Source organism: Equus asinus, chromosome 10 (assembly GCF_041296235.1).
Source record: "Equus asinus isolate D_3611 breed Donkey chromosome 10, EquAss-T2T_v2, whole genome shotgun sequence".
NCBI lineage: Eukaryota > Metazoa > Chordata > Mammalia > Perissodactyla > Equidae > Equus > Equus asinus.
The window spans coordinates 15,927,512-15,939,516 of record NC_091799.1 but is presented as its reverse complement, the minus strand read 5'-3'; the positions used below and the strand labels follow the sequence as shown (position 1 = coordinate 15,939,516).

At 60.6% G+C, this 12,005-nt stretch overlaps 1 protein-coding gene across 8 annotated transcripts in view; it reads left to right on the top strand.

The window, feature by feature from the left end:
- The window catches only part of HMCN2 (hemicentin 2), a 145,642-nt gene that overhangs the window by 132,343 nt on the left and 1,294 nt on the right, over nucleotides 1-12,005 (top strand). For 6 of the 8 annotated variants that reach the window (XM_070518523.1, XM_070518522.1, XM_070518525.1 and 3 more), the window contains 11 exons: nucleotides 2,320-2,469; nucleotides 3,830-3,967; nucleotides 4,067-4,188; nucleotides 4,579-4,816; nucleotides 6,265-6,327; nucleotides 6,446-6,568; nucleotides 7,286-7,420; nucleotides 8,468-8,596; nucleotides 9,108-9,428; nucleotides 10,272-10,391; nucleotides 11,334-11,460. In XM_070518523.1, coding sequence (XP_070374624.1) covers nucleotides 2,320-2,469; nucleotides 3,830-3,967; nucleotides 4,067-4,188; nucleotides 4,579-4,816; nucleotides 6,265-6,327; nucleotides 6,446-6,568; nucleotides 7,286-7,420; nucleotides 8,468-8,596; nucleotides 9,108-9,428; nucleotides 10,272-10,391; nucleotides 11,334-11,460 — 1,666 coding nt within the window. The remainder of the gene's footprint in view (nucleotides 1-2,319; nucleotides 2,470-3,829; nucleotides 3,968-4,066; nucleotides 4,189-4,578; nucleotides 4,817-6,264; nucleotides 6,328-6,445; nucleotides 6,569-7,285; nucleotides 7,421-8,467; nucleotides 8,597-9,107; nucleotides 9,429-10,271; nucleotides 10,392-11,333; nucleotides 11,461-12,005) is intronic. The other 2 variants (XM_070518521.1, XM_070518519.1) reach the window with 2 other exon arrangements.

Below are 12,005 nucleotides of genomic sequence, written 5' to 3'. Positions count from 1 at the left end.
GGGTGGGCCTTACGATCCTCATGTCCACCCTGCCGTTTACAGCTGGGGAAACTGAGGCTCTGAGATGCTAGGTGTTTGCCCCCCGTCTTGGACAGGGGCCCTGCTCTTCCAGCCTACCTGGCACAGACACGTGTCCTCCCTGTGAATACTCCATAGCCCTGGGAAGTAGGCAGAATAACACAAGGGCATCCATGGTGCCCATCTTGGGGGTGGCTGTGAAGTCTGTGGATTAGTGCTTGTCCCAAGCTTTGCCTGCCTGTGGTCGGTGGGCAGTAACGAGAGCTGCCACAGGTGTTACTAACCCCCTGCCATCTCAGGTCTCCTCAGTCAGCCCCCTTCTCTCTTGAGAAGAGGACCGTTCTGAGAGACCACAGTAAAATGACTCATAGACTGCATAGTGGAAAGTCACAGAATATTACTTCTGTGCCTCTCTAGTAAATGCTCCACATTTGTGGCTTCGTGTTTCCATCTCTGTCCGTGGCAGACATCACTAATCAAACACTGCACACAACATCAGATTCCTTCTCCATCGAACACTTCTCCAGGCAGCCCCTCTGGACTGATTAGAATTGAGACTTGACACCTTCACTCTTGAAAATCCACCTGAAACCCATTGCCAACCACCTGGGGGACCCTTTCTGGCCCCTGGTTGCCTGATCTCCTGCAGGTGGAACAGCAACACAGCTCTGAAAATTCAGTGCTTCTCTGACACCCACTCACAGATGCCGTCTCTGGGGCAGCTCCAGGTCTGAGCAGACACTCCCTCTATCTATTTCAGACCTTGGTACCAATTCTTGCCGTCTCCTGTTGAAAAGCCCACAGCCCAAACCACAGAGCTATGAATGTAAAGAAAGACACATTTTTCTTTTTGCAAATGAGGTCGAATTTACAGGTTATCTTTACAAGCAGCCGTTTTTACTTACCCTCTCTGGGACAACATCCACGACAATCACCCCCGTCCACATCTTTAATGGTTTCATCTCATTCCATAGGAACGTTTTTTAAACTTAGTCACTGTTGGTTTTATTAAATAAGCAACAGGTTTTTTCCCAGTTTCCCTTCGGAAAACTACACTGTGGTGCACATCTTTGGTTGCTGGCCTGAATATTTCTATAGGATAAATTCCTTCAGGGTATTCAGTGGTTTTGAGGGTCCTTGACTATGAACTTGTCTTCTCTCTCTCCTTTCCCATCAGCCAGGGTAGCCCCACCCTGGCCTTGTGGGAAACAAGAGGCTGCTGCGTGGCCGATGTCTGAGAAAGTCAGTGACAGTGGCTTGTCATTTCTGGCCTCCGATTCCCTGTCCCGTCCTACAGCTGCCGGGGTGCACTGCTGCCTCCTTTCTGCAGCTCCCACCTCCTTCCTCATCCCCTTATTGCGAGGCCAAGGGTGGGCTCCTGGCCGCCTCCTGTTCCTCCCATAAACCGCAGAGCTGCAGATCCGGAGGAGAGACATCCCAGATGCGCATCAAATCTCATCAAAGCCCAGCTATGGGCCGCAGGAAATGACATGCTTCCTGGAATCCAAAATTAACCAGCCCCCTGATTTACCCATTTAGGGTCCTGGCAGTTGAGTGTTTTGTGTTATTTTTTTGACAGATCATGGGCAATTTGTTCTTAATTTCCCCCGAGAGCTGGTGAGCATAGAGGCAGACTAGTTTGTCTCTCGCCCCCTGGAATGCCATCTGTCCAAACGAGACAGCTGGCCCATTAACCGGAGGAAGCACCGCCTGTGCTTGCAGCATCCATTGGATTAGAGCTGAAGAGCATCTGCCTGCACATGCCTGGCGGCTGCTGGAGACCAGACCCAGCACAGCCAGGCCAGCCGCAGGGCAGCTGGGGCCAGCGCCAATGACGGAATGGGGGGTGTTCAGGTGGTGGCCTCAGTTCCTGGCTTGGTGCCCTGCCTTGCAGCCCTGGCTCCTCTGGTGTGCCAGCCCCCGCCATCATGGGCTCCTGGTGTTTTAGAACCAAGCAGGTCTTTGGCTCACCTCTGGTCCCACCTCCTCATTTTATAGAGAAGCCAACTCAAGTGAGGCTTGGGGGCCTGACTTGCCCGGGTTTCCAGGAAGCTGATGGTAGAGCCAGAACTAGAAGCTGGCACGGTCCCAGCACAGGGCTCCTCACAAAAGCCTCCGTTCTCTCTCAGAGCCAGGACCCCCTGGCATTGAGTCTGCCACCTGTTAACTGTGTGCCCTTGGGCAGGTTACTTCACCTCTCTGAGCCTCAGTTTACTCCTTTGTGAAATGGGTAACAGTGCCTGCTTATACTGAGGGCACGGAGGTGGACAGTGTCACTGTTGTTCTCTTCCTTCCGCACAGGGGAGCCCCGGGGGAGCAGGGGCAGCGTGATCGGGGTGATCAATGGCCAGGAATTTGGCGTGGCCACCCTCAACACCAGCGTGCAACAGGAAGCACGTTCTGGGGTCACCACCATCCGGAGCAGCATCAACCACATCCCTGCGAGTGTGGGTAAGTGGGGGCATGGGGACCCTCCAACCCGTGCTGGACCCAGGAGGAGGCAAAGCCTGTGTCCCGAGGCCTGATGCCCACAGGAAGTCGACGCTGAGAGCCGAGTCCATGCCCAAGTGGATTTGGGTGCAGCCCACTTCCTCCCCACCTGACCCCCAACAAAACAAAACAAACAAAACAAAACAAAACAAGGGCATTTAAAATCAAACCGAGGGAGTGTGAGATGGTCGGGTCATGTGAACCCAGAATCCGAGGGCGACTTTTGAAACCACCCATTGCAGTGTGAAGTTTTTTCCACTGTTAAGACAAGAGCTGACAGAAAAGTGATCACCGGTCACGATTAAGGAATGCAGGCAGGAGGGGACAGAAAGGGGGAAATGTGGAAAATAAAATTAGCTAGGAGGCCAGAGAACCAAGAAATGTCCCCTTTCAAGCAGATTCATAAAATAGTGTGTCCTAAGGGAATGGAATGTTCTAGAGGCATGTTGCAGACCCTGAGGCAATGGACCCTGCTGTCTCGCCCTTCCCGGGGGACTCTGTGTCCCCTCACGAGGGTCCAGAGCAGGGAGACGGCAGTGCCGATGGGTCTCAGCTAAAAGCAGCTCCTGCAGCTGCCCTTGACCGCAGGCCTGTGTGAACAGTGGGGTCAGGGGACTTTGGCTGGGGGTCACTCCCGGCTGGCTGTCAGCAGAGAGCAAGTGAAGCGAGATGCTGCCCAGACGTGGCTGCTGCTCCTGGCTGCAGGAACAGGAGTCGTGGAGAAACATCTGGCCCCAAGCCAGGTGGGCCAGCCTCTGTTTAGGGGAAACTGAGGCACAGAGAGGTAGAGACGGTTCCGCTCCCACGCTCCTGGCCCAGCCGGCTCCTGTGAACCTGGGCATCTCGGGAAGGCCTGAGAATGCGTGCCCAGGGCAGTTTTTTGACTCTCCTTCAAAGTCAGTGATTTAGAACAATCTTCCTCTCCCAGGCTCTTCTGGAAGTCGTCTGCGACCAAGGGGCCCTGGTAGATTTTCATCCCTGTCCAGCACATATGTGGGGACGGTCTGTGCAGCCCCAGGCTGTGTGGTGGCCCGCTAGCCCTCCGTGTTTCTTGCACTGAGTTGAATATCAAGTTACATGCACTTCTTTGTATAAATCTATTTTATTCATTTCACAACCACTCCACGAAGTAGATATTTGTCTTTGCCACTTCCCAGGTTCTGCTCCAATAACCAGGTAATCACAGAGTTGGGCCTGGGCAGGGAAGGAAGAGGCTGAGCTCTCCCAGGGGTAATAGGGAGCCACAGAGGGACCATGAGCAGGAGAGTGGCTGCCCTCAGGATCCAGCCCTGACCTGGACTCTCCACCTCAACCCATCCAGGGCCTCTGATGAGGGTGCTTGTGGTCACCATCGCCCCCATCTACTGGGCCCTGGCCGGAGAGAGTGGAGAGGCCCTGAACGGCCACTCCCTCACAGGGGGCAGCTTCCGGCAGGAGTCACACGTGGAGTTTGCCACAGGTGAGCAGGGTCTCCCCCGAGGTGGGCCAGTGGGGGCTCAGGCCTGAGCCCAGAGCCTGTCCCTGGGGTGACTCCAGGCTGGGTGGCCATGGATTGCAGGGGAGCTGCTCACGATGACCCAGGTGGCCCGGGGTCTGGATCCCAATGGCCTGCTGCTGCTCGACGTGATGATCAATGGCGTGGTCCCCGAGAGCCTAGCTGACGCAGACCTCCAAGTGCAGGTGGGGGGCGAGGCCTGGATGTGCAGACAGGGTGGGAGAGAGAATGGGTGCCCTGCCCCCAGCCACCCCCTAGCAGCCAGGCCCACTGTCCTTCCTGACACCCACGCAGGGGCTTGGGGGTGGCCTGGCCTGGACTTGGGGGAGGACTGGCAGCCCAGCAAGAGGATGCTTTAGGCCCTGCCCCTCGGGGACGGGTGTTCTCCTCATTCCATCCACAAGAACGCCCAAGGGAAGTGACCTGCCCCAGGGTGTCCAGCTGGTTGGAGGAAGAGCTGAGTGGCCCACCAGCTCTCCTCCCCAGCAGCCCCCAGGCCCTTGCGTTGTGGGGCTGAGGGTCCCAGGCTGCTTGGAAGTTGAAATCCCAGATGCTCTCCCGGCCTCCTCCTCCAGGACTTCCTGGAGCACTACGTGCAGACGGGGCCCGGCCAGCTCTTCGGGGGCTCCACGCAGCTCTTCCTGCACGACAGCCTCCCTGCATTCCTGCGCTGCAACCACAGCATCCAGTACGACGCGGCCCGAGGCCCCCAGCCCCAGCTCGTGCAGAACCTGCGGGCCTCCGCTGTCAGTTCTGCCTTCGACCCCGAGGCCGAGGCCCTGCGCTTCCAGCTCGCTGCGGCCCTGCAAGCTGGTGAGGCCCCCAGTGTTTGTCTCCACCCTCCACTGCCCCAACTTCAAATCTGCCAGGGCCCCCCATGCCCCTGGCCGAAAGCCGAGGGGACACTCCACCCCTGCATCCACTGACCATGGACCAGGGACTCGGCATGAGGCAGCTTGCCTCCTTGTCCGCCCACCTCCAACCTGTCCTTGCTCCCGTCCAGCCATCCACACCCCCAACAAGGACACACTCTTCAGGCCACTCCTATTCAAATGCTTTGGAGCCTTTCCCCAGGCCCCAAGGTGAAGGCCCAACCCCCAGGCTGACGGTCAAGACTCGAGCCATACCCAACCCTCTTCTCAAGGGGGCTTACACCAGAGGCCCCGCCCAGGGGCCGGGAGCCACTGCTGCAACCCCTGGAGACCCACATGAACGTGCCGTGTGTTCTCAGCCAATGGATGCTACAGATACACCCGTCACCATAATTTGAGGTCCCAGTGTGTCCTAACATTGAGCCTGGGACGGTGGTAAGAGCATGGCTTGGGGTCAGGCAGGCCCTGATTCAAACCCAGCTGCACCACTCCGCAGCTGTGGGACCTTGGGGGCAGGGCCCGGGCCCTCTCCGAGCCTCAGTGCTCCCGTCTGTAAAATAGGCATGACCTCGCCCGCCTTGCAGGGTGGCAGGAGCAGAGGTGCATCCCTGCAGTCCTCGCCTGGCCCCCAGTGACTGCTTGACCGAGGGTGCTGTCCTTGCGATGATTCGGGTGGTCTGGTCTCCCGCCTCTGGAACACAGCCTGCCGCCACCCCCGCCACGGGCTTGCCACCCCCATCGGACGCTATCATTTGCCCATTCGTGTTTTTTTTTTTTTTGAAGATTTTATTTTTTCCTTTTTCTCCCCAAAGCCCCCCGGCACATAGTTGCATATTTTTAGTTGTGGGTCCTTCTAGTTGTGGCATGTGGGACGCTGCCTCAGCATGGCCTGATGAGCAGTGCCATGTCCGCGCCCAGGATCCAAACCGGCAAAACCCTGGGCCGCTGAAGCAGAGCGCATGAACCCAACCACTCGGCCACAGGGCCAGCCCCTCATTTCCCCATTGTGCATGCTCTCTGTGCACAGCCGGTGGCCTCGTCCGCTGCTCTGCATTTACAGGAATCCCGTTTGCCCCACGTGGACCTGCACTTTGTGCTTTTGTTTGTGATTTCTCCTGTGTCTGCCTGCTTACGGTCTGGCCAGCCCATCAGGAGCCCCTCGTGGCCAGCACTTCTGAGAGGCGCAGGCTGGGGAAGGGCTCGCTGACTCACTGGGCACCAGCTTCCTCAGGAGAGGGGCTGAGCACCCTGCTTGGGGGGGGCCTCTGCCTGGCCAGGCTGGCGTGAGGGCGCCACGAGCCTGGGCTATGGCCAGGGCTGACTCTGTCCCCGGCGGCCTTGGGCACACTTGCCCTCGTGTCCTTAGGGCCTGCCCCCTTTGCCTTGCAGAAGAGAATGAAGTCGGCTGCCCGGAGGGCTTCGAGCTGGACGCCCAGGGAGAGTTTTGTGTGGGTGAGCACCTTCCCCCACCCAGCATGGACAAGGGAGGCCTCTCAGTCTGGGATGGATGGTCTGTCCTGGCCAAGTGGCTGGAGAGCCTGTGAGTGCAGACCACCAGCTCTGCCCCCAGACAGGGACGAGTGCTCGGGCAGTCCCAGTCCCTGCTCCCACTCCTGCCACAATGCACCCGGCCACTTCTCCTGCTCCTGCCCTGCCGGCTTCGCCCTGGCCAGGGACGAGAGGAACTGCAGAGGTGAGCGGGCCCCAGGTGGAGAGGCTGGGGCCCGGCGCAGGTGTGTGCAGGGGGTCCAGGGTCCTCGCCAGAGGGCACGAACTCCAGGGGATGGCCTGTTCCTAAGGGCGCTGGACGCCAGCCCTGGGTTTCCAATGCCCTGTTCCCACTGGGACTTCCTGTTATGAGGAAGATGAGAAAGCTCAAGTCCTGGGGGGTGATGGGGATCCCCCAAGGCAGGCATGTGGCCAGCACGTGCTCATGGCAGTCATACCTGACACAGCTTCAGAAGCTTTCCCAACGCTCGGTGGTCGTTGCCATTCAGCTGGGTTGGAAGTGAGCTGGCTCCCATCTGCCCGCCTGCTCTACCTGTCCCCTCACTGAAGCTGCTGGACGACCAATCTGGGCCTGCCACCCTGTCCGGACGCTGACCCCTCTGTCCATCTCCCCAGTGGGGCCTGGCGCTGCCACGTCTCTCTCGGGCACCCATGGCACAGTCTGCAACCTCGTATCAGTCGCCGCAGGCCAACGCCCTCGGGTCCCTTGGGTGGGCTCTGTGTTTCTGGAGGAGGGGGCGCGAGATGAGGGAGAGAGCCAGCGGGAGGGTGGGAACTTCATGCCAGAGGCTCCCGGGCCCAGGGACGAAGCCTGTGTGGGTAGGCTGGGCCTGGGTTGGGGTGGCAAGGAGGGCCTGGGGGACAGGTGTTCATGCAGCTGCCTGCCCCGTGCACCCCCCAGATGTTGACGAGTGTGCGTGGGATGCCCACCCTTGCCGAGAGGGCCAGCGCTGCGTGAACCTGCTCGGGTCCTACCACTGCCTGCCTGACTGCAGGCCCGGCTTCCGGGTGGCTGCCGATGGAGCCGGTTGTGAAGGTGACGGGGCACAGAGTGAGGCTGTGCAAACTCCTGGGAACCCAGCGGTTACAGGGCTCCGCAGAGGGCATGCTGTGTGTCCCTGGGACACTGGGCCACCAGGGAGACTAGAACTCTCTTGACAGAAGGGGCACAAGGAGGCCAGGGAGAGAGCCTGAGCTGGGCTCAGGAGGTCTGAGTCTGGCTTCGCCTGACTGCTGGCAGCTATGTACCCTTGGACAAGTGTCCTTCCTTTCCTTTCTGGGCCTCAGGTTTCTCATCTTTCGATGAAGGGGGACCAGTGCCCCTGCCAAATCTGCTGCCACTCTCCTATTTCCCCTCAAAGATCCTGGCAGCCTAGAGACTGCCTCTGAATCCTTCTCAACACAGCTTCTCCAGTAGCTACTATGTTGCAATTGGCCTTTGAGATGAAACCTAGGTGCCACCCCTGGATGGGTGACCTCTAGGGCCCCTCCTGCTCCAGGAGTCTACGGTTTCACGATTGTGGGGCCTCCTGTCTCATCTGAGAGAAGCCGTCGATGGAGGGGGAAGCGTGGTGGGACTTGAACTCAGGAGAGGCAGTCCCTCCACGTCAGGGGCCCAGGGCCTTCCGAGGGCCCCTTTATGGGGCCCTGCTGCCTCCCTTCCTGCTGTCTCACCGTTTTGTTGCTCTTCCCATGTGCCAGCCTCCTAAGCCCTTCACATGCATGACCCAACTTTCTCACCACTGTCCTTAGCCCTCTTTACAGATGAGGAAACTGAGGCTCAGAGAGGGAGAGTTACTTGCTCAAGGACGGAGAGAGATGGCAGAGCTAGGCCCGAAACCGGGACTCCCTGCCTCCTAAGCCCACCTTTTAAGCCCCTTCTTTCTTTTGGACCAGAACCTTCTTACCCTCCGAAGCTGGTATAATTGGGTGGGGTGGTTGCAAACGTTGGCATTCACCCTGGTGGCCCTGAAGTTGGAGAAGGAGACAGGGATGAGGCCCAGATGGGGGGAAGCGTGGTGTGCCCCTTCGGGGCGGGGCTTAGGGCTCAGCCACACCCCCGTCCCCGCCCCTGCCTCCCCAGATGTGGACGAGTGTCTGGAGCAGTCGGACGAGTGTCATTACAACCAGATCTGTGAGAACACCCCAGGCGGGCACCGCTGCAGCTGCCCCAGGGGGTACCGCCTCCAGGGCCCCGGCCTGCCCTGCCTAGGTATGGGGACACCCACCCCCTCACTGGGGCCCTGGTCAGCACCCCTGGCTCACGGGCAGGGAGTTTAGGACAAGAGTGATGGTGAGTTCTGTGAGTAACAAAACAGCAGCCAGCACTGACTGTGCACCACCATGTGCTGGATCCGCCCGCCCTGCAGGGTCACCGTTCCTGGGCCCCCAGGAGGTGGAGGAGGTTGGAGAGAAGTGGGTGGGTCTCAGAGAGGCTTAGCAGGTAGAATGGGCCTCCCTCCGACGCTGAAGGGAGGGGCGCTGAGAGACAGTGGAGGTTGGGGTGAGGCTCAGAGTGGGGGAGGTCCGGGCCTCTTTGAGCAGTAGAGGCCGGGGAGGAAGAGGAGGCCGGGGTGGGCCCAGGAGAGGGAAGGCCTGGAGGCAGGGGTGTGCACAGCGGGTGAGGCAGCGGACTCTGGGAAGCCCAGAGAGATGGCTGGAGCCAGGTGGAGCGGGTGTGCCCTGAGCCACCCTCACCCCTGCCTGGCCCTGCTCCTTTCCAGACATCGACGAGTGCCTGCAGCTGCCCAGGGTCTGCACCCACCAGTGCCACAACCTGCAAGGTGGCTTCCGCTGCCTGTGCCCACCGGGCCAGACCCTCCTCCGCGACGGCAAGACCTGCACCCCGCTGGAGCGGAGCGGACAAAATGTCACCACCGTCAGCCTCCGGGGCGCCTTGGTGCCCTGGCTGCGGCCCCGTATCCCCACCCCCGGTGGCTCCTACCACGCCTGGGTCTCCCTCCGGCCGGGCCCCGGAGCCCTGAGCAGCGTGGGCCGGGCCTGGTGCCCCCCTGGCTTCATCCGGCAGAACGGCATCTGCACAGGTAAGGCCGAGCTCCAACCTTCCCCCAGGGACACCCCCGCTACGTTATCTCGGGCTCCTAGGCTGAGCGTGTGGGCACCACGCCTGTGTTCAGAAACCCGGGGCTTGGTAACCAGCCTTGTGGGGGTGAGCACTTTGCAGTGTGTACGTGTGCTGAATTATAATGCTGTACACCTGGAACTTATACCATCATCATCATCATCAAAGAAACCTAGGGCTCCCCGGCAAGTGGGGTGGGCAGTGAGGCAGACAGCTGCTTCTGCGCTGCACGGCGTCTCAGAGCCCTGGCCGTGCTAAGCCCTGGCTTCCAAGAGGGGGACAGAGTGTTTTCCAAGCTATTTGGCTGCAGGACACTTTGCCCAGAGGGAGGGTCTCCTGGGCAAGTGTTCCCAGGAACCCACTCTGAGAAACACCCCCTTTGGTGCACAGAAGCGAAGCAGTCAGGGAGGGAGGTTTTCAGGAGTGAAGGAGAATGTTCCAGGTTGACACGAGAATGTGAACACAGACTGGCGGGTACAGGCGATTAGGGACAGCTCCCTGACCCAGAGAAGCCAGGGGAGGTGGCCTCGAGGGCTGACGTGCTTCAGCATCCTGCCTGGGCGGACGGAGGGGCTGTCCTGGGAGTGGCGTCTCCCCCCCACCCCCCCGACACCCCAGCCTTGGTGAACGTGAGGTGGTTCCCCATCTCTCCTGCCTCCGAGTCCAGGGCGGCTGGGGCAGGGCGGGGAGAAGTCAGGGCCTTCCCCTGCTCGCCCGGAGCCCAGCGGGCAGGCGTGTGCCCACCTGGGCGTCTGTGACTCAAGGTGCGTCTCTGCCCCCACCCCCCACCCCCGTGCCGGGCCAGACCTGGACGAGTGTCGGGTGAGGAGCCTGTGCCAGCACGCCTGCCGCAACACCGAGGGCAGCTACCGTTGCCTCTGTCCCGCTGGCTACCGCCTCCTCCCCAGCGGAAAGAACTGCCAGGGTGAGCGGCTGCCCGGGCGGGGCCGCCCTCCCAGACACCCCAGGGGCCAGGGCAGGGCTTTGTGGGAAGGGGCGTCTCTCACCCAGCCCACTCTCTCCAGCCCCTTCTCAACCATCTCAAGTGAGGGAGGGCCAGGGAGACACGCTCAGAGGGGTTAAGTGACCATCCCAGATGCGCCAGCGGGGCCAGGACCCACGCTCCAAGCAGGAGCTAAGAGATTGCATGGGATCTCTGAAAGCGGCCCTGGGGGTCGATCGCAGCTCTGCTGTGAGTCTCTGGGCAACTTACTTCACCTCTCTGAGCCTCAGCCTCCTGCTGAAATGGGGCTCCCACAGTCCCCCTTAAACGGCTGGAGGAGACATGTGGAGCGTGGGCACAGAGCTGGCACGGAGCCAGCACTGGCAGCAAGGCAGCTGCTGCTGCTAGCAGTAGTGATAACATCCTCTAGTCGTCCAGCTCCCAAGTCCACGTACTTTTCCTGACGTGCTCCCGGGCTGGGGCCGGTCATGCTGCCTCCCCCTGGTAAAGCGGGGGTCGCGCCTGCCTTGCCTGTCTCCATCCCTCACTCTCTGTCACGGGGGTCAGCAGATGGCCTCTGAGAAGGGTGGGGCTTCCACGGGGCAGACACAGCTGGTGGGCAGAGGGCATTCTGGGTCTGAGCGCAGGCTTCATCTCTCCCAGGCTCGCCAGCCAGCTCCAGGGTGCCCACCTGGGGAGACGGGGAGGTGCCAGGGACCTGCCGCCTGGGCTGTCATGGCTCAGGCTGGCCGGGGACGAGGGGAGAGGGGCTGCCCTCCCTGCTGGTCCTCCGAGGGCGTCTCTCTCATTTGACCACCCCCACCCCCACCCCCCACCACCGTGCCCTCTCTGGTTCCTGCCTTCGGCCCTTCCACTTTGCTCCATCTTCATCCCCCCATCCCTTCGCCAAACTCCCCTGCCCAGACATCAATGAGTGCGAGGAGGATGGCATCGAGTGTGGGCCTGGCCAGATGTGCTTCAACACCCGCGGCAGCTACCAGTGTGTGGACACACCATGTCCTGCCACCTACCGGCAGGGCTCCAGCCCAGGGTAAGGGCTGAGTGGGCCGGGGGGTGATTTGGGGTGCATTGTCTGCCAAGAGCCAGGCCCCTTATACTCTGCCTCCTGTATGTCCAGACTCCCCCCCCCACCCCGCCCCCGCAGGAGGCCACGTCTCAGAGAGATGTCCTCCCAGGGCCAGTGGGGTCCACACTGCCAGAAACTCCAGGGCCGGGCCTCTGTGTCCACTGGGCAGTGGGACCTCACCAAGAGCACCTTCCTGCAGCCACTCAGGGTGCAAGCTGGCCTGGACACTCTCATTTACTGCATGGTGTCGCTGCAGCCCCACTATGGAGCCCTGGGGGCCCAGAGAGGCTGGAGTCAGGAGGGAATTGGAGGAGGGGCTGGGAGAGGACAGGGACAGGGGGACACATGAACACCTACAGGAAACCCAGAACACAAGAGCAGACACACAAACGCCACCCAGAAACCCACAGAAACCCTCAGGACTCAGACACACGAACACATCTCCTCCGCACCGCTCACGGTGGCTGCAGACGCTCAAAGATGCGCAGACGTGGGGACCAGGGCCCAGG